The sequence below is a fragment of the Felis catus genome, chromosome D4 (assembly GCF_018350175.1).
Source record: "Felis catus isolate Fca126 chromosome D4, F.catus_Fca126_mat1.0, whole genome shotgun sequence".
NCBI lineage: Eukaryota > Metazoa > Chordata > Mammalia > Carnivora > Felidae > Felis > Felis catus.
Genome location: NC_058380.1, coordinates 17,062,019 through 17,087,968, shown reverse-complemented (window position 1 = coordinate 17,087,968; position 25,950 = coordinate 17,062,019). Strand labels below are relative to the sequence as shown.

The window sequence follows — 25,950 nt, the reverse complement described above, 5'->3', positions numbered from 1 at the left end:
CCCACAAACCACGAGATCATGACCTGAGCCAAAGTCAGACGCTCAACCGACTGAGCCACCCAGGCACCCCTTAAGTTTACTCTAAATAGCATCATCCATTATATTCTTCAGAATACCCTAATTAAAAGCCCATGTGAGAAATTTATTTTGAAATTAAGTGCTTTTTTTCAGCATAGAAGGTATTTTGTAAATATTTGTTAAATAAAGGCATGAATAAACACACACCTCTGGGGATGATTTCGCCTCTCCTTCTCAAAAAACAGGAACTACACAATTATTTGGACTTCACTTCTGTCCTATATAGAGCCCTTCCAGCCCTAGGATCTAAGTTTAAGGTAAGCATTTAACATAAAGAGATATTTAATGTGACAATCAATGGTGGTTTAGTATTATTAAATCAATTATTTAGAACTTTATGTTTTCCAAAAGAAAAGAAAAAAACATGGAGAAAAATAGTATCGGTTGGATAAAAATAAGATTCCGTCCCAAAACAGAGTGCAATAACTCAGCAAAGAGGAGATCGTATTCATGAAAGCTGTCCTCCACTCTCCCAAACAAGATCCCTATTAATATGCCCCTTCCCTGTGTTTCCATAACACCTTATGTTGGAATAAGTGATTTGCTGGCCTGTGTCATTTGGGAGCAGGAACTTGGACCTGTTCAATTTCCCGGCACCACCTAGCATACAGTATGAACTTCATAAATAATTACTAAATGAATACGTAAGAGAACAAATTCAAACAGTAGGAAGAAGTCTACAGATAGAAAAAAAAAAGAGGTCTTTCATGAAATAAATAGATTTAGAAGGAATATCAAAATAGAAGGACTACCTATTTAAAATGTGATAACAACTCCATATCAGCACTACAGAACATTTATTTATTCATATTTTTTTTTAATTTTTTTTTCAACGTTTATTTATTTTTGGGACAGAGAGAGACAGAGCATGAACGGGGGAGGGGCAGAGAGAGAGGGAGACACAGAATCAGAAACAGGCTCCAGGCTCCGAGCCAACAGCCCAGAGCCTGACGCGGGGCTCGAACTCACGGACTGCGAGATCGTGACCTGGCTGAAGTTGGACGCTTAACCGACTGCGCCACCCAGGCGCCCCTATTTATTCATATTTTTAAAAATTTTTAATTATTTATTTATTTTTAAAGAGAGAGAGAAAGAGAGGGCAAGCAGGGGAGGGGCAGAGACAGAGGGAGACACAGAATCTGAAGCAGGCTCTAGGCTCTGAGCTGTCAGCACAGAGCCCAGTGCGGGGCTGGAACTCACGAACCACGAGATCATAAAATGAGCCCAAGTCAGGTGCTTAACCGACTGAGCCACCCAGGTGCCCCGCTACTACAAGAACCTTTAAACATGGCTGCTGCCTACAAGAGCATCATTCAAAAACGTGGTCTCCAAGATGCAACACAAGAGGACTATTTTGGAAGTTATTTACATTTTTGTCTTATTCTTTTTCATTCCTATTTTAATTTGTTCCATATATTACGTTTTATAATATAACAACTTAATAGGATACATATGCAACTTGTAATACACATTTATTTATTGGGAATAAGTACTGAAAACCTTTTGCTGAATAGAATGTTAAGCATTATGAGGACGGGTGTTTATGTTTTATGAGCAAGATATCCAAGTACCTAGCACAGTGCCTGCCTGGCACATAGGAGGCACTCAGTAATTATTTGTTGAATGGATGAATAAAAGAATGGAAACATGCACTGAAAAAAAAATCAGAAAGCCAGCCAACAGCACTGTCCAACAGAACTTCACGCAACGATGGGTAAGTTCTACTTCTGTGCTAGTCACATATGGCGACAGAGCACTTGAAATGTGGCTAACGTGACTGAGAACTGATATTTAAACATTATGTAATTTTAATTAAGTTAAATTGCCACATATGGCATGGGGAACAATAGAGGTTTAGAATATCAAAAAAATTGGGAAATGACCGTAATGTCCATTAAGAAGGGATTACGTAAATCGACTCTGATTCATCCTAAGAATACTGCAGACAGATCTGCAGACACTGACACAGCAGAGACCCTGCAAAATATTCAGTGACAAAAAGCAGGTTACAGAACAGTATACCGAATACTATTCCATTCATGTTGACAATATACACACGCACACGTACACCCCTTGAATGGTAGCACCAGCTATGGGGAACCTTCACCTTCTCCTTTATGTATACGGTTTATATTCATGACACTTAGCATGTATGACTTTTATAATCAACAAGAACAGTAAAGACACTTTCACGGCAGGCGGTGGGAGCCTGGGGAGGTGGGGCTGGCTATCATCCTTTCTCTTAAATGCCCTAATACAGAAGATCCCCTGCTCACATCCCCTGTCACTCAGCACGTTTGCAAGGAAACACTATTTTTTGCAGTCTGAATTCTAACGCCCCTCCTTCCCTGCTCGTCTAAGGGGAGGCTGATAGGCAGAAGCAAATACGAAACATGTTTTCTTGTGGAGTTTTTCACACACCCCCGCAGCCCTGAGAAAGGAAACACGGAATGGAAGAGCTGCCAGGAGAAATACCTGTGGACCCTACTCTCTCTCTGAGAGGGGAGAGCGGTTATCTTGATGACTTCAAACTTTCCAAAGAGAAGTTATACAAGGAAGCAGTCCACTGGTGACCAAAATCAATAATGACAGAATGTTCTCATCCTTGGAGGGAATGGCAGCAACGAGATGAGCTATGGCTAACTGTGGAAACCAGATCCAATGTGAACTTAATGAGCTTACGTAAAATTCAACACCAACTATAGAACCTGAAAAAAAATAAATTCTTGGAGTGTGCCTAAGCCACTGAGTTTTGTTATCTTTTGTGATCGTCCTACTTAACATGTTCCCAACTAAAAGGAAGTGGGAGATTTATTTGGATTTTGATTTATACTAAACATTGAACATCAAGCCAGTCTTTTACGTGGTTATACAAGGGAACATTCTCTCTGTGTGAAGCTGTACGAAACACTTTCACCTACATGAGCCTGTTTATTGATTAATGTTGGGATGTTAGCCTCGTGGGGCTCCCTTTTAATCCACATATTATAAAAGTTCTGGGCCTTAATTTATTCAATTCTCAAACCTGAGTCAAACAGAAAAGAAACAATGCAAAAAAGCAAAAAAACCAAAAAACAAAACAAAAATACCAGCCGGAGGATATGAAAGAATTGCATACAGATAAAAAAAAAAAAAAATGACTTTCATGGTTACAGTCTACCAACCCTGGTTAGTCTCTCAAGAGAATAATAATTAATGATATTTAATTCACTGAACATTTTTACATATTTAATTCAACTGTTCTATAGGTGTACAGGTTCACACAGAATATTAAAGGACTCAGGGTATTCTGTGTTTCTATAGCACTGCCCTCACTGGCCCCTAAAAAAATAGTCATAAACATCTTAATAAATTATCAAGATAGGCACTGATCAATTCCAATTTTTTCATTTTAATTTAAGTTTTTATTTATTTTTGAGAGAGAGACCAAAGATGAGTGAGGGAGGCACAGGAGAGAGGGAGACACAGAATCCAAAGTAGGCTCCAAGCTCTAAGCTGTCAGCACAGCGCCTGACATGGGGCTCAAGCTCGTGAACCACGAGATCATGACCTGAGCCAAAGTCAGACACTTAACTGACTGAGCTAACCAGGCATCCGAATTCCAAATATATTTAAAGAAGGCAGATTCACAAACATAAAATCGTGGTGTTCTTGGATTGGCAGGGAGGCAAAATCAGATGTCTTCTCCGGGCACCACCCCCAACCTCGATCGGAAGGCTGGTTACACAAAACAAAGAGAGAAAGTGGAACCAGGAAGACCGTATGAATTACCTGGAATTCACCCTGAATTAAGACTGGAAAGAGGCCCCATCTTTTGTAAGATCCTTTCAGTGGATCTCACATGAACTAGCATGTGAATGGTATTTAGGATTTCAGTAGGGCTGGCCTCCCGATGCAAGCAAGATAAGCAGATTCCCATGTTTGCAGGCAGCAGCTGGGCCCTGCTGGCTTTTCACTTTGCCGGCCCCTCACCTTGCCAGGCACACCCTTCCTTTTTCTCTGCAACCCCACCCTGCCCCTACGGAGACGGGCTCAGTCCACCAGTCATCAGCCGGAACACTGTTTGCCTCTGGAGTGAGGGCTGAAACCCAGACTACAGCGAACGAATCCTTGTCCACCGCAGTGGAGGCAGATAGAGGGAAAGGGGATATGGGAGGGGTCACGTACAGGCAACGGGTAAGAGACTTTTCTGTGTCTGAAGTCTGCCAACAGGATGCGGATGGGTGCACCTCTGTGGCCCTGAAAGAGCTCTTCGATGGATGTGGGGTGCACAAACTCAAACACACAGTTTCTATTCTAGTCTCTTCTCTGTTGGTGAAGGAGTGGAAGAGAAGCTTCTAGAGTGAGCCACAAAGACAGCATTAAAAAAAGGATCATTCACAGCAAAAGGACCGACTATTCAACATATCAGAACTTGGTTATCTGAAACAGAGGATCCATTTCATTTACATTCTGCTTAAAACCATCGCAAGGCGAGGGGCACTGGGTGGCTCAGTCAGTTAGACATCCGACTCTTGATTTCTGCTCGGATCATGACCCCACAGTTCATGGGATGGAGCCCTGTGTTGGGCTCCGCATCGACAGTGTGGAGCCTGCTTGGGATCCTCTTTCTCTCTGCCCTCCCCTGCTCACTCACACACACACTTTCTCTCTCTCTCTCTCAAAAATTAAAATAAACTGAAAAAAAATGTTGGAAGGCCTAAGACCTTTTAGATGGACTTCATTTAAAACGGTTATGATAGGAGCACCTGGGTGGCTCAGACGGTTAAGCGTCCGACTTTGGCTCAGGTCATGATCTCACGGTCCATGGGTTCGAGCCCCGCGTCGGGCTCTGTGCTGACAGCTCAGAGCCTGGAGCCTGCTTCACATTCTGTGTCTCCCTTTCTCTGCCTCTCCCCACCCCCCCCCTTGCTCTCTGTCTCTCTCAAAAATAAACATTTAAAAAATGTTTTTAAATAATAAAAAAAAATTAAATGGCTATGATAACGATTACATACCCACTGTGGTAGTTAACAGTAAAAACGCTGGCAGTGCTAAGTGTTAAGAAGGATACAGAACAACTGGAATTCTCAGACAGTATCAGTGGGTGTGTAAACAGGTACAACTGCTGGAGAAAATTTGGCAGTAGCATTCATTCAGTTTTTGTAAGCCTTAACATACCTTTGAGATCTTACATGACATTTCTGGGAAAGGAAATTGGAAAACCCCTCCTCTCATCTTTTGTGGGGCCAAAATGCTGTCTACAAAAACGACCCCTCCCAGACGGTGTTACTATCCATCCCCAGAGTACAGTGAGTCTCAACATTTTTTTTAACTGCACACCATGAAACTAATTTCGTGGCTTTTAAAAATATTAAAACAGAAATGACCAGAGTACAGTGTGCATGGCACAAATAATTATGGTTTTGTGTGTTTATTTCGTCGGGACTGGACAGATGGATGGAGAAAGTGATGTTTCGTTCAGAAATTTACCAAACACACCTTTTGGCATAATGCCAAGTGGCCAAATGTTAAAACCAAATACTTGCCAAAGCCAAATGCTGCTTTACGGAAGGGACTACTGGAAAGCAAGTATAAATCTGAAGTTCTATTCAAAAAATGTATTATGTTTACAATTTTATTGTCAAAAAATGGTGGATCCATTTTGAACATTTGATATAAAAGGGCAGGAACCGTAATTCCTCAGCACGATCCACAGCAGACTAATGAGAATTTGCAGAATTAATTTCTGCAAAATTAAATGGATGCTCTGAAAATCAGGTCTGTGTAAAAAAGCAAGACATTTTGGTGCCAGCCAAGATGGCCGCTGCCTGCGGTGATTCTGCCAGCAAGTTAGGAAGCTTTCCTTCCTCCCTAATGGAAACCGAGCGAGGTCAAGACTTAGGTGAAGACCCCGCATCTCCTGGACTTGAAGACTTGCTTAATGCCTGATGGTGCAATTTCACTGAAGCCTATCCCGCAGAGGAGACAGCAGTTTCCCCAAAATTATTAGCAACCGTCCTCTCTCAACACTAATTCTCAATCTATACCTATCATTTTTTAATATTTGTATCACTGGTTTTGGGCACATAAAATTCACAGCCTGACAATCACCCTTAATTTTTGCAATATTTTATTCTCCAATAAAAAAATATAGATGTTTATACTTTCAGTTGACTGAGTTTCCATATACAAAGCATAAAAGGGGACACTGCAAGAGTTACATACAGAGCGTTTACCTATTTTTCAAAGCAAATGTTACGATAATAAATCCCAAAGGTCTGCCTTGTTTGCGTCACTGGTGCCCCCACCCTGGTTGGACAGGAGGGCTACCTATGCAATGTACAATCCTTGTTCATGTACAAGTTCAAGTGTGCCAGAAACAACACCCAGGTCAGGCACCCCGCCTTTTGGCCAGTCGGCCGAGGCTGAATGGCAGTTTTAGGAAAAAATTTAAGGTGAATTCCTGTGTATCCCTATGGTCTAGTGTGTATGTGTGTGTACTTTTGTACGTTATCAGATCACTGGATAAAATACGTATCCTACTGAAGATCAAAGTCAAAAAAAAGTTTAAAAGTGACCACACTATCTGATCAAATGAGGGATCTGTACAGGACTCTCTAAAGAATGAATAATATTTCCTCTATTTTCAAAATTCAGCTCGCATGTAAAAACTAATATTCTCCAATATGCCCCAGAGAGTTAGAACCGACACTGGAGCTTTTGAAAAGAAAGAGAAGGAAGAGAATTATTTGAATAGGGGAACATCATGGAAAAATAAGAATTTACCATATACACAGAGTTCTCACATTTGTCTAAGAGAATGCAGGGAATATCACTTCTTAACTTATACTCTGTGGGTATGAAAAAACTGTCACCGCCTTCGAATACTCTCAGGGCAAATAAAAGTATTAACAGTATTTCTACTACACATATTTAAATTATTCCATTAAACATGCAGGATGAAACAGGATGTTTTCTGCTCAAAAACAAAACAGAGGGAGTGTACATGATAGTATCCAAGAGTCAAGGCCATCATTTCGCCTGCAGGGTAAGAGGAAACAGCTGTGCTCTGTTGGGCCAACACAGGCTCCCCTGGGCTTTGTGGATTCCAACGCCCATAAATGAGGTGGTTAGTTCAGAATAGGCTTCTTGGTAATGATCTCTAGGCATGTCATTCCACAAAAGCCCACTGCTCTTGAAGATAAAACACGGAGGCTATGATCCTTGCAGAGAAAATCATCGTGCGAGCACAACGTTTAAGAGTTTCCACCATAAAGGATGTTTCTTTCCTCGCACTTCCATTCTCGGATTCATTAAGTCAACTCCAATGAATTCTATTTGCATATGTACCTTTAAAGGATATACTAATCAAAAAATATGAACATAATATTTTCATCTCTCCTCACACCAACACCACGTCAACCAATCCAGAAAAAAAAAAAAAAAGCCACTGAAGAATTTGAAACGTGTCTTGATTTCAGCTGCAGGAATGCCAGACTCGTTAAAAACAGTAGCCAGTGTGTTTTCTGACAAGAGGGTTCTGTTTATTAACAGTGTGCCTTTCTTATCCATTTTTTCTTTTCCTTATACTTTTCAGAGCCTTTCAGCAAACTTGGTTACTTTTACATCTTCAGGAGCCATAGCTACTGGTTATTTTTCTTTCTTCTCCGCGGTATAGCATAAAAGTCCCAAAGAACAGGGTTCAAAATTTCAAAGGACACGCTCGTTGCCAACTATGTCTTGACTGGCTAAAAATTAGAGAGGAAGCAATGGCCCCCAAAGACCCTTCACTCCCAGACAAACCGCTTCCAAAGTCACTTTGAGGACCCCACAGGGAACTTAAGAGAAATCTTTATTTCAGACCTTGGAATTTAACTTAAAAAGGCGACACTGGTCATACTACTTTCTGCAAAAGGCAAGATGAATCCAAGGGCCGACCCATGACAGCAACAACAGTTATTGCATGACCCAGGAACTAAGAATGATTTTACTTTTAAAAAAAAATTTTTTTTTAATGTTTATTTTTGAGAGAGAGAGAGAGAGAGAGAGAGAGAGAGAGAGAGCACAAATGGGGGAGGAGGCAGACAGAGGGAAACACAGAATCCAAAGCAGACACCAGACTCTGAGCTGTCAGCACAGAGACCAATGCAGGGCTTGAACTCACGAACCATGAGATCATAACCTGAGCTGAAGTCGGACACTTAACCAACTGAACCACCCAGGTGCCCCATAAGGTTTTACATTTTCAATGGTTGGGGAGCAGGAGGATCGAAGGAATAATAATATTACAAGACACATGAAAATTATCTGAAATTTAAATTGCAGTGTCCGTAAGTAAAGTTTTATTGGAACAGAACCCACATATACATTCTGTGCTATGGCTGCTTTCACGCTATGATGGCAGAGTTGAGCAGTTGCCACAGGAACCATCTGTGACCCACAAAGCCTAAAATATTTACTATGTGGATCTTTACGGAAGAAAGTCTGCCTACCCCTATCCTTTGGCCCCTATTCCTGTTAGTAACGAGTCAGACCACAGAAGCATTAGCCCCAGCAGGAAGGGTCCAAATCAGTCTCTCACAGACCCCACAAGCAGTGTGGGTTTCAGCCTCATCCTGTGTGAAATGACTGGTTGTCTATACATCCAAGATTGAGACAGAAGATTCTCTAACACTAAAATCTTTCATCCAAAACGGAATTCCCCATCTAAACCCATGTTTATGGGACACTTACCACGAACCAAGTACCATGCAAAGTGCTGATTTGCCACAACCCATTTAATCTTCAAAATAACCCTGGGCAGGGGGCGCCTGGGTGGCTCAGTCAGTTGGGCATCCGACACAATTTCGGCTTAGGTCACGATCTCATGGTTCATGAGTTCAAGCTCTGTGTTGGGCTTTGTGCTGACAGCGTGGAGCCTGCTTGGGATTTTCTCTCTGCCCCTCCCTCACTTGGGCCTTCTCTCTCTCTCTCTCTTGCTTGCTCGCTCGCTCTCGCTCTCTCAAATAAACAAACTTAAAAAAAATGCGGGGGTGCACCTGGGTGGCTCAGTCAGTTAAGTAACTAACTTCGGTTCAGGTTATGACCTCGCTGTTCATGAGTTGGAGCCCTGCATAGGGCTTATTTCTGTCGGCGCAGAGCCCGCTTCGGATCCTCAGCCCCCTTCTCTCTGCCCCTCTCCTGCTTGCATTCTCTCAAAAATAAATAAACATTTAAAAAAAAAACTTTAAAAAAATCCTGGGAAATAAATACTTTATGTATGTAGCCTACTAATAGCTGGGGTAACTGAGGTTAGACAAGTAACTACTCCAAATCTACACAACTAGAAAGGGGCAGACATGGGGTTTAAACCCAGGGCTTCTGGCCTCAGGACTCTGGATGATGCCAGCAGGCTGGGATTAAGTGAGAATGAACAAGTCAATTTACATAAAGGACTTAATGAAGTTCCTAAGGCATTTTATGCACCCACAAGTTTAGCTATTATCATTTATTACAAATTTTTAGCTGATGTGAGGGGTCGTTCCTTGTGTCTTTATCGTCATTGGCAAGGCCGTGAGGCCATTTACCCTAATCTTCCTCCCATACATAAGAGAATTTAACATTTATCACACCCCAGCAGAGAAATCTTCACATTTTTGTTAAGCAAATAAAGTATAATACGTAGTATTACATCTCTGAAGGGCTATTGAAGAATTAAATGTAAGTTTTAAGTTGTCATTTTTGAAACCTATAGCTACTGTCTTTAATCTATGCAAGGTGCCATAATAAAATGCGACAATCTGGGTGGTTTACACAGACGTTAATTTCTCACAGCTCTGGAGGCTGGGCAGTCTCGGATGAAGATACGAGCCAATCTGGTTTCTGGTGAGAACCCTCTTCCTCACATGCACATGGCTGCCTTCCCACCGTGTGTCCACACGGCCTTAGTATGCAGAAGTATATACAGAGAGATTCTCCCTTCTTAGAAAACCACTAATCCCACCATGTGGGCCCCATCCTCATGACTGACTCTAACCCTAAATGCTTCCCCAAGGCCCATCTCCAAATACCACCACACAGGGGGTATGAGTTCTGGGGGAACATAAACACTGAGCTCACAACAGCTATGAATATAGGATTATAAAAGAGACAGAAACGCATGAACATGTAAATGTACCCACGTGGGAATGGAGATTCAACAGTAAAAACAATAAAAAGGTTTATCGCGACCTTTAAAAATCAGCTTTTGGGGAATAGGCTTATACAAAAAGTGCTGGTTTGATGGTAATATTACCTACACAATCTATGCATGGAAGAAACAGTAGAAAAAAACAACATCAAAATGCTAACAGTTACTCTGGGTGGTGCCACTATGAGCCAGGTTTATTTTCTTCCTTTATTTTCTAAATTGTCCACAAAGAATGAGAATCCCACATACAATCAGGAAAACATGGTTTCTTCCAATGCCCTATTGAAGCACAACTCATGTTATCTGTACTCTGTCAGCAGAGGTGGTCTTTTTTTTTTTATTAGTTTATTTATTTTTGAGAGAGGGAGAGAGAGTGGGGAGGGGCAGAAAGGGACAGAGAGTATCCCAAGCAGGCTCCCCGCTGTCAGCACAGATCCCAACATGGGGGTCGGACTCACGAACCATGAGATCATGACCTCAGCTGAAATCAAGAGTCAGATGCTAACGGACTAAGCCACCCAGGTGCCCCAGCAGAGTATTTTTTAATATTGAGTCCTCTTTGCCTCCTTGATCTCACCACACAAACACACACACACACACACACACACACACACACACACACACACACACACTGAGTCAGTGAGGAGATAAGCAACCACGATGCCGAGGGTGACACGTAAGTCACACTGACGGTGGGAGACCTATAGGTCAGTGCAGCCTGTACAAGAGGTGGCATGCACTTTGTCTCTGGAAAGATAAGAGGAGTTGCCAATGAAAGAGGAGCAGGGCAGACCCAGAATTCGGAGCCTGTATGCAGACAGAGGCCTGGAGGCCAGGTAGAGGAGAGGAGGAAAGCCATGGAAATCCGTGGGACTGAGCGCGGCAGGAGAGATACTTGCTGCCTGGAGACATAAGCACAGACTGGGCAGAGATGTCTCAAATGTCTCCGAGACCCACATTAAGAAATATGTTGCACAGCGGGACTCAGGAAACACACACACACACACTCACCCCTAAAACACAGCTTCCAAAAAAAAAAAACCCAACTTATCCTTACTTTGACTGATTCTCTCTGGTATCTTCTATTCTTGCTCTATTCTCTTTCCTTCCTTCTTATCAAGATGCCAGTCATCGCACACTACACAGGCTTTGTGACCTACCACTGGGTCACCACTCAGTCTGAAAATACACCAGGCCGGAGCCTTTAACATATGAATGTGTGTAACCAGTGTCCAGGGGCCAAATGGAAATTCATTCAGATTTAGATATCTGGTAATCTTGGCAATAATGAAGCGCTCTGAGATTATAAAATGTTAAAAATGGCCTTAGAAATTATTTTTATTTCAAGAAAAAAATTTTTTTTCATTTTGAGCAAATAATAAGTGGACAAGCTTAAAATTCAGACTTCATGAATGCCCAATTCATTGGAAAATTACAATTGTACTCAGGAGATAAAAAGTTGCCAGAACAACAAAAAAGGCCTTGGTCTTAGCCCTGTATAAAGACCCATGCTAGTGGGGCGCCTGGGTGGCTCAGTTGGTTGAGAGTCCAACTTCGGCTCAGGTCATGATCTCACGGTTTGTGGGTTCGAGCCCCATGTCAGGCTCACTGCTGTCAGCCTGTCAGCATGGAACCTGCTTCAGATTCTCTGTCTCCCTCTCTCTGCCCCTCCCCACTTGTGCTTTCCCCAAAAATATTATTAAAAAAAAAGACTCGGGGCGCCTTGGTGGCTCAGTTGGTTGAGAGTCCAACTTTGGCTCAGGTCATGATCTCACGGTTTGTGGGTTCAAGCCCCGCCCCATGTCAGGCTCTGTGCTGACAGCTCAGAGCCTGAAGCCTGCTTGGGATTCTGTGTCTCCTTCTCTCTCTGCCCCTCCCCCGGTCCTGTTCTCTGTCCCTCTCTCTGTCTCAAAAATAAACATTAAAAAAAAAATCCATGCTAGCAAGACAACATGATGATAAAAATGTCTCCTTTACTTAAAAGGCCCCTTTAAAACCTAATATAAAGACAAAGATACACACTGTATCTAAGAACAAAAAAAGAAAATTTCTAGAGACATAGACCGAACTTAAGCAAGGTGTTCACTTGAAGCTTACCTGATGGCCACACAGGGGCCACATCTGTAGCTGAGGGCATTTTACTACTTCTCACTAACACCAGAACTCTCATATAACAATACAAACTCTGGATGAATGGGAAACATTATCAAACACAGCAGGAGAAACTAATGAGAGGGCAATGACTGGCAATACCCCTGAAACTGAGCTCCTCTCCATTCAGAAAACAAAAGGACTCAAATTTTCTTCTACAGCACAGACACGAGACTCTGCCAAAGCCCATATTCAAAATTACAACAGAACCCAAGACAGGAGAGTGGGTTCAGAGAGGCCATCTGTAGGAAATCAACAAGATGTCTAAGACACTCATTTCTTCCAAGATCATCTACTTACTAATACAACAACCTTTAAACTGGAAATTACTCCCTAGTTGCATCCTCTGTCAAGACAGACAACGGTGCTCCTTCACAAGGTTTACTACCTTTTCCTGAGGGTCTGGTTCCTATCCTGAAAGTGGTAAGCCTCGTGGGGCCTGGTGGCCCTAACACCTTGTGGCCATTCCAGGGCCACACCCTGGCAGCTCACTGAAGGTTCAGCCCTGGCAGGGAGGATGCCCCAGGAGATCAGTTCCTTCTCCCAACTTGCCTAGTCCCTTAAGTCTAGACGGTTTACGGAAAGGAGGGTTGAGACAGAGCTCTGGAGGCCTGGAAAGACCCCAGGAATCCAAGTGGCTCCCAGAAAAGGGAGAATGTTAACCCAAAGAAATGCTCAGGTATTTTCCCACACCAGATCAGATGCTCGTAGGAGGAAGGAGAATGGGGTTGGATTTCCCCTAGAGAGTGGTAAGGCCAGACAAGTGAAAAGCTGTGGTTTTCTGGGGCTGTAATTAAAATAGGGTAATTACAGGATCGTTCTGATGAAAATCTCCCTTCTACTCAAGGCCTGGGCAGGAGCTATGACAGCACACTCCTGAGGGTCTTGTACTTACATTCGGCGGCTAAAACCTCAGCCACTCCAAGGCCCAGGGTACCTTTCACACCCATTCCTGAGGCTGCAAAGTGCTCATGGATTTGTGTGTGTGTGTGTGTGTGTGTGTGTGTTGTTAACTCCTTTTCATCCATGGATGCCCAGACGATCATTCACCATTTTATGAACACGGGGTCATCGGCTGAGGGAAGGCAGGGGATGGAGACATTGGAATTTGCCCTAAAATGTCTAGGAATACAGCCCCTCCTAAATCCTTGAGCCTGAAGAAACACTTGCTGTTTACAATGTGGATGGGATGACAGTGAAAACAACCCCAGTTCACAGGGACAGAAGAGGGAAAGTTCTGTGCTCTCTTGGATGGTGGCTTCCCACCGACATGCAGTGGGTTGTGTAAATTGCAGGCTTTCATAATAATTACTAGGAGTTCGCTCTCCTTCAGTACCCACTGTCCAGCTACAGAAGTAACCTGCCTTCTCTCATCATCTGGTCTAACAAACTCCAGTTTCTTTACCTATGGTCTTAAGACATTTAGTAGAGACTTAATACTCAACTTCTAACTACGAACAATTTTTTTTAGTTCTAAAATTAGAGCAATAACATTTATTCTGATCAGAATACAATGTACAATGTTATGTTCTTAAATTTATCATTATATCCCTAGGAGTATATAAATATTATTTTCTTTAAAAACAAACAAACAAGGGGTGCCTGGGTGGCTCAGTTGTTTGGGCGACCGACTTTGGCTCAGGTCGTGATCTCGCCATCCGTGAGTTCGAGCCCCACGTCGGGCTCTGTGCTGACAGCTCAGAGCCTGGAGCCTACTTCAGATTCTGTGTCTCCCCCTCTCTCTATCCCTCCCCTGTTCACGCTCTGTGTCTCTCTGTCTCTCAATAATAAATGTTAAAAAAAAATTAAAACAAACAAACAAGGTGGCTTCTGGGGTTTTTTAAATATTTTTTTATGTTTTTATTTTATTTTTGAGAGAGAGTGCGAGACAGAGTGAGAGAGAGAGGGAGGCACAGATCCAAAGCAGGCTCCAAGCTCTGAGCTGTCGGCACAGAGCCTGACGTGGGGCTTGAACTCACGAGCCATGAGATCATGCCCTGAGCTGAAGCCGGATGCTTAACCAACTGAGCCACCCAGGCACCCCAGCTTCTGGTTTCTGTGTGAGCCCTACGTAACTTACAAAGTGACAGGTGGACTGAGAACCACTCTCTTGGTGGAACAAGTGTCTCTCTTCTGAAGAGAAGCACTGAAAACCCTCCTTCCTGGAATGAAATTTGAGAACTGCTACAAAGCAAGGTCTGAACTTGAATTCACGGCTTAAAATTGTCACCTCCAAAACAGACAGGAAAAAACAAGATGGGAGAACAATATTTTGCACAGAGACTTAATTTCAAAAAACTAGCAGTATATTCTTAAATCTCAAATCTACAGAGTTGATGTCACTGAGTTATAATTGACTTTATACATTTTTCAAACATAAAAGTCCCAAGAGCCATTCAGGAATGACTTTTTTTTTTTTTTTGCCACTGGAATGTCATTGGACACATTTCTGCAGGGCCACCCTGATGCTGTATGCCTGTAGGCAACTGAGGAAAAAAAAAAAAACCAGTAACAAAAACAAACTCCACTGTCCTATGTAGCTAGAGTCTAAGTGCAATCAGATCAGGTCTAATTAAGAATATATTATGTCTCCACCCAAACCCTCTTCCCATCCTTTCCCCTCTCTCTGTCATGGAAATCTGGACTTAGGAAAAAGTCCTTCAAGTATTTAATGCTTCCATCTGTGGGCAACTGTCTGGCCCTGAGCATTGGAAGCAGCAACGCAGTGGGCAGAGGACCACTGAAAATGTCCCATGGCTCCAGAAGAAGCACAGAATGAAATGATGTAGAAACCTGCGGGATTATTTGAAAAGTTAGTCTCAGGCAATGAACACTTAGAAGCAAATGAAGAAACCTAGGACCAGAATGGGTGTGGTCTCACTCATCAAGGCGACCCAGCAAGTCAATAAAAGAATGGGGGCCAGAACTTTATTTCCAAACTAATGTCCATTTTCCATTACTATATTCTTTTTTTTAATGTTTATTTATTTATTTGCGGGGGGGGGGGGGGTACATAACTGGGGGAGGGGCAGAGAGACAGAGACAGAGAATCCCAAGCAGGCTCCACGCTGTCAGCACAGAGCCTGATGCAGGGCTCATTCCCACGAACCAGGAGATCACGACCAGAACAGAAACCACGAGTGGGACACTTAACCAACCGAGCCACCCAGGCACCCATTACTATATTCTGCCTCCACCTCCTCCAAATCACAGCTTGGTCTTATATCACCCTATGAGCCTGTCTTCATGCCTGAGGTCCTACCATTAGAGTGGTTCATTTAAAAAGGTAATTCTTTTCGGGAATCTTGTGCTTAGCTTATCTTATTCTTTAATGTAAATACCTTTGGGAAGGGGATGTTGATAAATCAGTGATTTGTTTAACACTGCAGATCAATTTGTTCATCAGATGTGAATCAGTGACTTTGTTCCCAAAACCCTGGGGAATTAAAGAGTAGAAGGAACCAAGTTCCAGGTGACTTCAGAGGAAAACTTCAGTCTTCAGCGAGATACTCTTGGAAGGCTCTCTGGACATGTGGCCCTGACTCCTTGAGGTACAATAATGAGAGCTTAACCAACAGCTAGTTGGCTGTGACATTCAGGTCTGCCAAAGGTTAGTTCTGGAAAATGAAGGCAGACCAAGGGGAAATCCATTCAAGAGCAGACACGGACCCACACTAATCTTAGGGTCATAGTACGTCGGAAAGACACAGGTGTGTTAGCCAGAGGTCCACGTGATATGGAGCAGGTATCCTAAGCAGGGAAAAAGCAGGCCAATGACAAGGACTTAGGGCAAACTAGGAAGCAGATTTCCTGTGCCAGTAGACAAAAAAGTGCTAGACCAGATGTCAAGACACCAAGAGACCTGGTACCAACCAAAAATCAGAAAGTGGGCCGGAGCCCATTGTGGAGAACAGAGCTCCTTACCAAGCCAGCGTCAAGTCCTAGGCATCCTTTAGAGCCCCAATACTTAGGTACAGAATTGGCCCTCGAGAGTAGGAAGGCATTAAGCAAGTACTAGAAGTAAGCCTGTCGATGTGACAGGCTCCCTGAAAGAGGAAGTGGACAGTCACCCCTAAGCAGTGACTCCTACTTGATGGTTCAGCAGTTCATAGGCCCAGGTTCTGGTCGGCAGCTGCTTGCGTGACTCATATTTAGAACCTGAGTGCAGAGGAATAAAAGGGAATGACTTATTCCCTAACAGAAGAATAAGGCTGAGAACAATGTCAAGTTTGACACAGTATTAAGAAAATGAACTTTGGGGGCACCTAAGTGGCTCAGTCAGTTAAGCATCCTACTCTTGATTTTGGCTCAGGTCACGATCTCACAGTTGGTGAGTTCGAGCCCTGCGATGGGCTCCACGCTGATGGTGAAGAGCCTGCTTGGGATTCTCTCTCTCCCTCTCCCTCTCCCTCTGCCCCTCCCCTCCTCTCTCTCTCTTTCTCTCTCTCTCTCTCTCAAAACAAACTTCATTTTTTTTTAATTTTTTTTTTAACGTTTATTTATTTTTGAGACAGAGAGAGACAGAGCATGAACAGGGGAGGGTCAGAGAGAGGGAGACACAGAATCTGAAACAGGCTCCAGGCACTGAGCTATCAGCACAGAGCCCGACGCGGGGCTCAAACTCACGGACCGCGAGATCATGACCTGAGCCGAAGTCGGCCGCTCAACCGCCTGAGCCACCCAGGCGCCCCTCAAAACAAACTTTAAAAAACAAAAATAAAGAAAATGAACTTTGGAGGGACAGGTTTCTGTTGCAATGAGTGTTTCACAGCCAGTTTCCTGCCTAAAAAACCAGCAAGAATACCTTCTGTTTAGGTCCTCCCAGGGCCACAGTCGACAAGCTTCTGCTGACTCATCAAACAACAGGCCCAAAAAGCAGCCGCAAAATCCTGTAAACCTGGGTAAGCAACATTTTAGACACACAAGAGTCTGGTTTTGTCAAGCAAGGGAATCTAAGATACTCTGTGGTCTGAGATGCCCGCCAGATGTGACAAAAGGCCAGGGGCTTCGCCTGGGCTGGCCGCCCCCACCCGTGCTCGGGGAGCTAGGACTCGGAGGCAGGTCCCCCCAAGGCATGGGTCGGATTAGGAGGTTTCTGGAAGACCCAGCCACTCCAGAATACTCTCCAGGTGGAAGTCATTTCTTTGTCTCACGCAAGTGAGTCGATTCAAATGTCTCCTGTTAGCTGAGGGAATCCCTTAATAGAATCCATGACTTTATCAGAACCAAGCAAAATCCCCGGGTCAAAGGATGGCACGGAGACTTCAAGGCTGCCTTCAGAGCCTTGTAAGGGGGCCTGAGACAGACCCTCCAGCAGGAGAATAAACTGAGTTGGGTCTCTAGAGTCTTCCTTAACTTGAATTCAAATTGCCTCAGGCTCCCTGGAAATCCAGCGCCCCAGACTAGGAAAGGACCACGTTCAGTGCATTCTTTGGTCCCAAGAATATTAAACCAAAGTAGTCTATCAAGTTCTAAGGGATGCTAATGAGTTTTTAAATCCCATGTGAATCAAATCCACAAATACAAAACTCTCCCCCAAGTCCTACGCCAAGAGTAGGGTGAGGAATTTGCCTTGTGATTTTCTAAAAATTCTACAGATGCCCAAGCATAAAGTGGGAAGTGACTAGCAAGAATTCATTAAGAGGAAGTGGCCACCACAGTCCCACCAGTGACAAGTGACTTTAAGCTGTGACCCTCTTTAACATTTGGCTGCACCCCAAACGCCCACAGCCATTGTTAACATCCTGACAAACAGACAAGCAGATACACGCGCACAGGGCTGACACACGGACAGTCTCACTTTCTGCAGGGAGCAGTACTGTTTTCCACAATCTGTTACTCCAGGCCGACGGCTTTCTCTTTAATTCGGAACAAATTTCTCCAGTTCACAGCTCCGTGTGTGCAGACCAAGTCCCCTGGCTTCTCTGAGAGAGGGGAGCTCAGCTCCAAGCAGTCAGGCAAACCGAGATTGGAGGACATCCCAAGTTATCTCATTGTGCCCGAGTCAAATGACATTTCCCGCTTTTTCTGCCTAGCAAACTCTTACTCAGCATTCAAGACTCTGCTTAAATTTCCCCCCTTAGGTGATACACCCCAAGCATCCTCAAAATTCTCTGCTTTGGACTTCCCAGCCCTTTGATTCCTGTCTCCTATCCTGTGCACTGAAATTTTTCTGTTTAAGGCATGTGCACACATTTTTGGTAGGAAGGTAAACTGGTAAAACCTTTTTGGAGAGCATTTCGGAAATGTCTATGAAAATGACGACGCACATACGCTCTGATTCAACAATCAGACCCCCAGGACTTTCTCTTGCAGATCAACTCACACCAAGTAAGCAGCCAGGCTGTTGTAACTATGTAAATGTGGAAACAATCTAAAAGTGCATTCTAATCTACTGTGCAACCATCTAGATACAGTGGAATATCACGTAATCGTTCAAAAGAACCAGGGAGCTCTCTCTATACTGTTATCTTTAAGTTTTTCCCCAAACTCCTTCAATATTTTTGATCGTCTTTTTTTCCCCAGCTTTACTGAAGTATGACTGACAAACTGATACAAAATCTTGATGTGACGGCTCACATTAGCCCAATGAAAGACGTTTCTCCGTCCCTCTCCCTCTCTCCTTCTCTCTCTAGGTCTCTCATGTGTTTTGTCTTCCCCTGAGCATTAAACAACGGAGTACAACTTTGGCAATGGTTTTCACCGGACGTGAAGTATGAGGTGAAGGGCGTCAGAATATGCCACTCCAAAGGAGGCCACTTTGGTATAAGAAGTATTTTGAGCTGAAGGCAATTGAGAAAAAATAGACACAGCCTCTCTGCCTCTGAAGCCTCTCTTCCTTCTCCTCATCTACCTAAAAGCAGGGCATAAATTTCCTTCATGAAGGAGTTCTCCCCTCATACAAGAAAGAAAACTTTTATTATCAGAGGTGGAGATGACAGGTAGTTGTGTCTACACAAACAAACCTTACTAAAATAATCCTTATCTTCGATTACTTCCCTATATATTTACCTTTCCATAATTTACTGCCCCTAGAAACCAAAACCCCTCTTTCCTTTGTCTAGTCATTTCTCCACGATGTATCATGCTTCCAAAATGGCACATAAGCTTTCAAATCAACCCCTTCTTTGGATTTTCACCTCTTTTGTGTATAGCCCCTGTGCAGGTAAAACTGAAAACGTCAAATAAACTTGTATGCCTTTTCTTCCTGTTAATCCGATTTTGTATTAGCTTAATTTGCAGGACACAGAACATAAGAAGGTAGAGGGAAGATTTTTTTCCTCCCCTACACAGGTGTGTCAGAAAAGCTCACTGCACTGGTGACACTGGAGTCAAGCTGTGTGAATGCTGGAACACAAGACGGAGAGGGCGCCACTGTTTCCAGAAACAGTACTGATGGACACTGCCTCCAGCCTTTGCTGCTTTATAGTGTAGCTAGAAGATGTTCCCAACCACAGCCACTCCACCTTCTTCCGGACAAGGACTTTATGATGTATCTAGACTTTTTATGTATTTGCTATGAATAAAAAGTTTAGGTGCTGCAAAGTTACAAGGAAATAAAAGGTTATTCTACTCTCAAAAAGTATCTCAGAGTCTAAAACAGAAGCACTGAAAGAGGGGAGTTATACAACACAAATGCAAATAACACAACTGCCTAAGTCAATAAAGGTGGCTGCCTGCAACAAAAGCCAGTCCTTGGGGCGCCTGAGTGGCTCAGTGGGTTAAGTGTCCGACTTCAGCTCAGGTCATGATCTCGCGGTCCGTGAGTTCGAGCCCCGCGTCGGGCTCTGGGCTGACAGCTCAGAGCCTGGGGCCTGCTTTGGACTCTGTGTCCCCCCTCTCTCTCTGCCCCTCCCCTACACACGCTTTGCTTTGCTCTGTCTCTCAAAAATAAATAAATGTGAAAACAAATTAAAAAACAAAAACAAAAAAGCCAATCTAATAGATCCTCATAGATTTCTGTCCAAAAGACATAGCTTGCACTTAAGGCCGCTGTGCCATTCTCAGGTCAAACCAAAACACCACTTCCTAGATCTGAGACCTTTAAGTGGCTTAGTTGACTTCATTAAGTCCTACTTCACCCATAAAATGGGGATATTAGGACCCACCTCACAGGGAAGTTAGAATAATTAAATGAGATAGAACACATAAAATGCTTTGCATAGTACCGGATACTTAGGGCCAAATAAATGTTAGCTATTATTATCATCATCATAATCATCCTTCTGGAAGTTTCAGAATGTTTTCCAAACTTTATTCTGCCACCAGGCATAAATGCAGCATCAAGTTTATGAAGGAAACTATCCAAGTGCACATTTCTAGCCAACCCCATCTCACCGTTGATGAATTTATTTATTCAGAGGGGAAAAAAAATACACAAAAGTTCCGATCATTTTAGATGAAGACCTTTTTCCTCTCAACAGTGTTACATAAGCAGCATATGTGTGACATCTTTGAAGTTTATGTTTTTATTGTAAATACAAAAGAACCCCAAATACTGACATTTGCTTTTTCAAAGTCCCACGAATTTATTTTCATAAGACACATAAAATATTTACGCTGTTTTATTTCCACCACCAAAGATCAATAAGCCATTTAAAAGAACTGGTCAAGGTCAGACATCAGGCTTCCAACTACAGTGGAGGGTTATCAAACCGGCTTAGAAAGAGACGATTCTAGTTCAAATCTCATTCAATATCCATTGGCCCATCTTTACAGAAGTCTCAGAATAAAGTCTTTTTTAAAAAAAGGTCTTTGTGAGAATACAAGCTGTCCTCTACACTCTGAGAAGCCAGGTGGCTTCACCCTAATTGATCAGCAAGGCTTGGGAGGGCGGCTGAAAAGAACAAAAAGTGCTGTATTTATAAAACTGAGAGGCTACATTGGTCCCAAAGAAGGAGGGGGGGTCCCAAAGAGAATAAGCTAAAGACTATTAAGTCATGACTAAAAACCATATTAGACGATGGCCCATCTAATAATTAGAGGGGAGAGTTTCAATGACAGACTTTGAGTGGCCAAAAGTGACCCTATAAAAAGAAATCAGTAAGAAAGGAAAAGTCAAAATGTGACAATTGATTTTTCTTTTTTTTAATGTTTATTAATTTTTGAGAGAGAGAGAGGGATAGAGTGCAAGTGGGGGAGGGGCAGAGAGCAAGGGAGACAGAATCTGAAGCAGGTTCCAGGCTCTGAGCTGTCAGCACAGAGCCCAATGTGGGGCTGGAACTCACAAACCATGAGATCATGACCTGAGCCTAAGACGGACACTTAATCGACTGAGCCACCCAGGCGCCCTGACAACTGATTTTCAAGCAGACTGTAAATGATAATTTACTGACTGTAGGAAATCAGCCAATCAACAGCAAACCACTTAAAATTGAAACTGAGACACCCTTCTGAGGATAACTGTGCTTTCTTTTTTGAATAAAATAGATTTGGAGAATCCTGAGAACAGTGATTATCACTAGATAGGCAGGGATGGTATTTCTATGTTTATATATTGTTTTTCTATATGTATTTCCTAAATTTTCTACAATAAAAAATATATATTTTGAGGCTTGGAGAAAAAAAGAGATAGAAAAAACATATTACTTTTATTTTTAATACCAAGATTTTTCTTAACAAAATGGGTAAGATCAGCCATCCAATTATAGATATAGGTTAATCTAAGATATTGTCTAAGATACATAAATTTGCCCCATCAGGCTCAACACCTCCATGGGCGAGACCTTATTTTATCGTTCCTTGGAACCCCAATATCTAGCACGAGGCCCAAAGATTAGCTGCATATATTAAGAAATGTTTAGCAAATGAATTTTGGATGTGGCTGCAAACCCACACTCTGGTGTAACCCGAGGAAGGTACAAAAGAAAATGGTCGCCTTGGGGAGCCTGGGTGGCGCAGTCGGTTAAGCGTCCGACTTCAGCCAGGTCACGATCTCACGGTCCGTGAGTTCGAGCCCCGCGTCAGGCTCTGGGCTGATGGCTCGGAGCCTGGAGCCTGTTTCCGATTCTGTGTCTCCCTCTCTCTCTGCCCCTCCCCCGTTCATGCTCTGTCTCTCTCTGTCCCAAAAATAAATAAACGTTGAAGAAAAAAAAAAAAAGAGAGAAAAAAAAGAGAAAAAAAAAAGAGAAAAAAAAAAGAGAAAAAAAAAAAAAGAAAGAAAACGGTCCCCTTATGGGACATACACCAATCATCCCAATAGGCATATTACTGACATTATAGCTTAATGTCTCTTGCTACTAAAATCTTCCATGAAGGCCTATGTGCTCCCCACCTAGCTCCCCTCCTTTGGCACTGCGTGTGGACTTGAACCATGCTGTTTTGCTGGGGTCTTGCTCTGCAGGAAGCTACAGGGACTACTACCATGATAGAGACCATCTTACAGAGATGTCCGGTTCACTCCAACACTTTGAAAGAACCCATGGGAAGTTTATCTCAGATCTCACGGTCATTAAAGTAACTCTCCTCAGAGCAAGTAATACATTTTAATTTATGATGAGTAGGAATCTTATAATTGATCTTTTGTCTTTATGCCGGAAGCTGAGAGCCAAGTCTATAGCCATCTTTTAGAAACCCGGGAGGACCTTGGGACATGCATGTCTGTAAGCTAACCTTTCCTCTGGTTTCCTCTGGTTCCCTTCTTCCCTCCTCCTACATGGCCCTTTCTTGCCTTGTTAACATCTGGGATGAGGCAGGGTATAAGCAAATCAAGAAGCCAAAAATTAAATGCACCCCCCCACCCCTAATTTCAAGCTGCTCCAGACATTTTTCACCCATGCATCTTGCCTGCAGGACAAGAGTGTAGAGCTCAACACCACCCTCCTCACTGCTGTTGGCCAGGGGGTGACCTTTATATGCCATCTGTGATCCGAAAATCTGACTGAGGACCAGAGGCACTTTCCTTTCCACTCCCACCCACCAGCTCTAACATACACAAGACCATGCATGTGAATGGTGCACGGTGATGTTAAGGCAGAACAGCATTATGAGTAAGAAACGCAGATTCTGAAACCAGAGGGACCTCAGTGCTAATCCTGCCTGCTCCGCTCTACCGGCTACTGACCTTGGGCAAGTTACTTAACCTCTCTGTGCCTTGCCTTAATTTCCTCGCCTGTGCAATGGGAGCAATAATGGCACTGACCCAACAGGGTTGTTGTGAGAAGTAAATGAGTTAATACATGTAAAGTGATTAGATCAGTGCCTGGCACTCAGTACGTGTGTGCCACTACTCTAATGGGACAGTTTTGTTTTCCATTAAGCCAGGCCATGCGATGTCTCAACTCTGATTGAAAGTAGAATGTCTCACTGTAAATGAGTAAACTCACAAACTGATTTCTGTGGTCACCTTGAGTTCAGATCTCATTTAAAAATCAGTGTGGAGTCAAAGCTCTTTCAAACATTTGCTTTCTGATTTGCTGAAGAGAAGGAGAATGCAGCAATGTCCAACAACAAAAGTTTGTGGGAGTGTATCCCCAACGGTAACAGTACGATCCTTCCATCAGACCTGAGTATGCCCGACTACTCATGCACACCCTTGCACATCGCAGTCAATGCTTTTCCAGCTGCAGCACAGACATCACTTGAAGGTCTAGAGAAATGAAAAAGCTCATGGACTTCTCAGGACATTCTTTAAAATAAAGTACTTTGTTTGGCGATCAAAGAAGAACAACAAGGCTTTGTTGGATACTTGAGGTCCTGATTTACATCTGATTTTAGAAAGCTGCTACCTCCTACACGTGCTCTTAAAATGCAAACTCCTCATCAGATTCCACTTATGGAGAAACACAGAACCCAGCACTAGCCCCGCCCCATCTTTGCTCACAGCAAAGCCAAAGTCCCAGCAACTTCCTTCACCCCCAGCCCACCAAAAAATTTAAGTCCTCGGTGAATGACTGTCACAGATATGAGTTTGTACATAATCTTCAAATAAAATGACTTGAAACTGCCACAGTATGATGGCAAAGAAAGAAAACTAGATAATCATGAAAGGTGTAGTACTGGCAACCAAGGTTACTTCTAAATTTCATGTGAAAGGACACATTTCAGCTCCTGCTATACTGAAGTTACAGGAGACTGGAAGAAACAACCCGAGAGTGTATCAGGGCCATTTATCTTCCATTTCCTACGTTTCCCGTAATTACTCACCAAATGAATGCACGAGTTTGTTACAGTACTGAATTGAAATACGTCAGCCCCTTTCACATTCTCCTTTCTCCATATCACAGAAAATATTCTAAGAATAGAATCAAAAATGAACAGGAACTGTAGGCCAAGAACACTGCTTGGAGGAATTTAGTAATCTCACCCTCTCCAGCTTAAACCCCGCAAATTCATTGGGGGAGAGGAGGCAGAGGGCTTGCACAGCACGATAAAGTGACACTCCCGAATTGCAACAGCCGAGATTACTCTGCCGCAGCCTAGATTCTCCTCGCCACGAGCTACAGAGTTTTCTAAATGCTTTCCCCAAGATCCCGAGGTCAGTTTCAAAAGCGGCTCCTCTCAAAAGTCCCAAAGGACACTCGCTCACCCACCCCACCCTGCAAGCAGAGCACTTCCCGTTCGCTCTGGCCGGTCAAGAACTCTAACTTGACAGTGACACACACTGAAAAAAAAGAGGAAGTGGCTAAAAGACCATTGCAAGGCATAGATACATATATGTATTTCTTTAAGAGGGGCAAGATCCCTGTCTTCCAGTGAAGCTTCAATGGGAAGTAGCCATCACACCCACTAGAAAGTTGCAGCGAATGATAATGTCGCAAAATCGAGGGCGACTCCTCTCTAAAAGAAAAAAAAAAATTTTAATCCTGGAAATCCTCTTGCTGTCCAAAATGCTTCCCTCCCCTCTGCGAACGCAACAAAGCGACCCATCCCGGTGGGTCGGCTCCCGAGAGCGAGGCTCCAGGCCGGGTACGTGCGTGGTCTGCCCTGCCAAGTGGCAGAGGAAGCGCAGGGCACCAAGGCGGCCAGGGGACCCCGCGAGCAGCTCCCTTACCTGGTTTGACCGGTTTGGGTGGCGGCTTCGACATCGCGCTTCCTGGAGCGGCGGAGCCTCGAGACCAAGCACGAAAAGCCAACCGAACGCCCCGCCAGCCGGCACTCCGGGGGCCCCAAAGTTTCTTTTTGTCTGCTGTGCGGCGGTGCGCCTTCAGGGACCTGCGCCCACCCTTGGCCGTCGGACTAGCGAACGCAGTCAGAGCCGCTCGGCGCCGTGCCCCGCCCCGCCCCGCGGCCGCCCGAGCCTCCCGAGCGCGCGGCCGGGCGACAAGGAAGTGGCCGCCGTCTGGCCTCCGAGCGCTAATTGGCTCCCGGACTGGCAGCTCCGACGCGGCGGGAGCGCGGGCGGCGCGCGCGGCGGCGCGCGCGGCGGCGCGCGCGGCGGCGGAACGAGCCGGAGCCGAGGGAGGGCGCCGCAGGCTCGCGCCGGGGCTGGCCCGGCTGCGCGCGCCCCCGATGAGAAAGGGCCGGACCTTGCGGGGGCGCACGCGCGCGCGTGGCCCGGGTCGCCGGAGTCCCGCCCCGCCCCGCCCCGCCCCGCCCCGCCCCGCCGGGGCTGGAGCCGGCGCCGCGTCCGG

At 44.2% G+C, this 25,950-nt stretch overlaps 1 protein-coding gene across 1 annotated transcript in view; it reads right to left on the bottom strand.

Moving 5' to 3' along the window:
• OSTF1 (osteoclast stimulating factor 1) overlaps positions 1-25,878 on the bottom strand; it is a 57,605-nt gene extending 31,727 nt beyond the window's left edge. The window contains exon 1 of the mRNA XM_003995417.6: positions 25,371-25,878. Within this exon, the coding sequence (XP_003995466.1) occupies positions 25,371-25,404 (34 nt within the window). The 5' untranslated portion in view covers positions 25,405-25,878. The remainder of the gene's footprint in view (positions 1-25,370) is intronic.
• Positions 25,879-25,950: the final 72 nt, after the last annotated feature.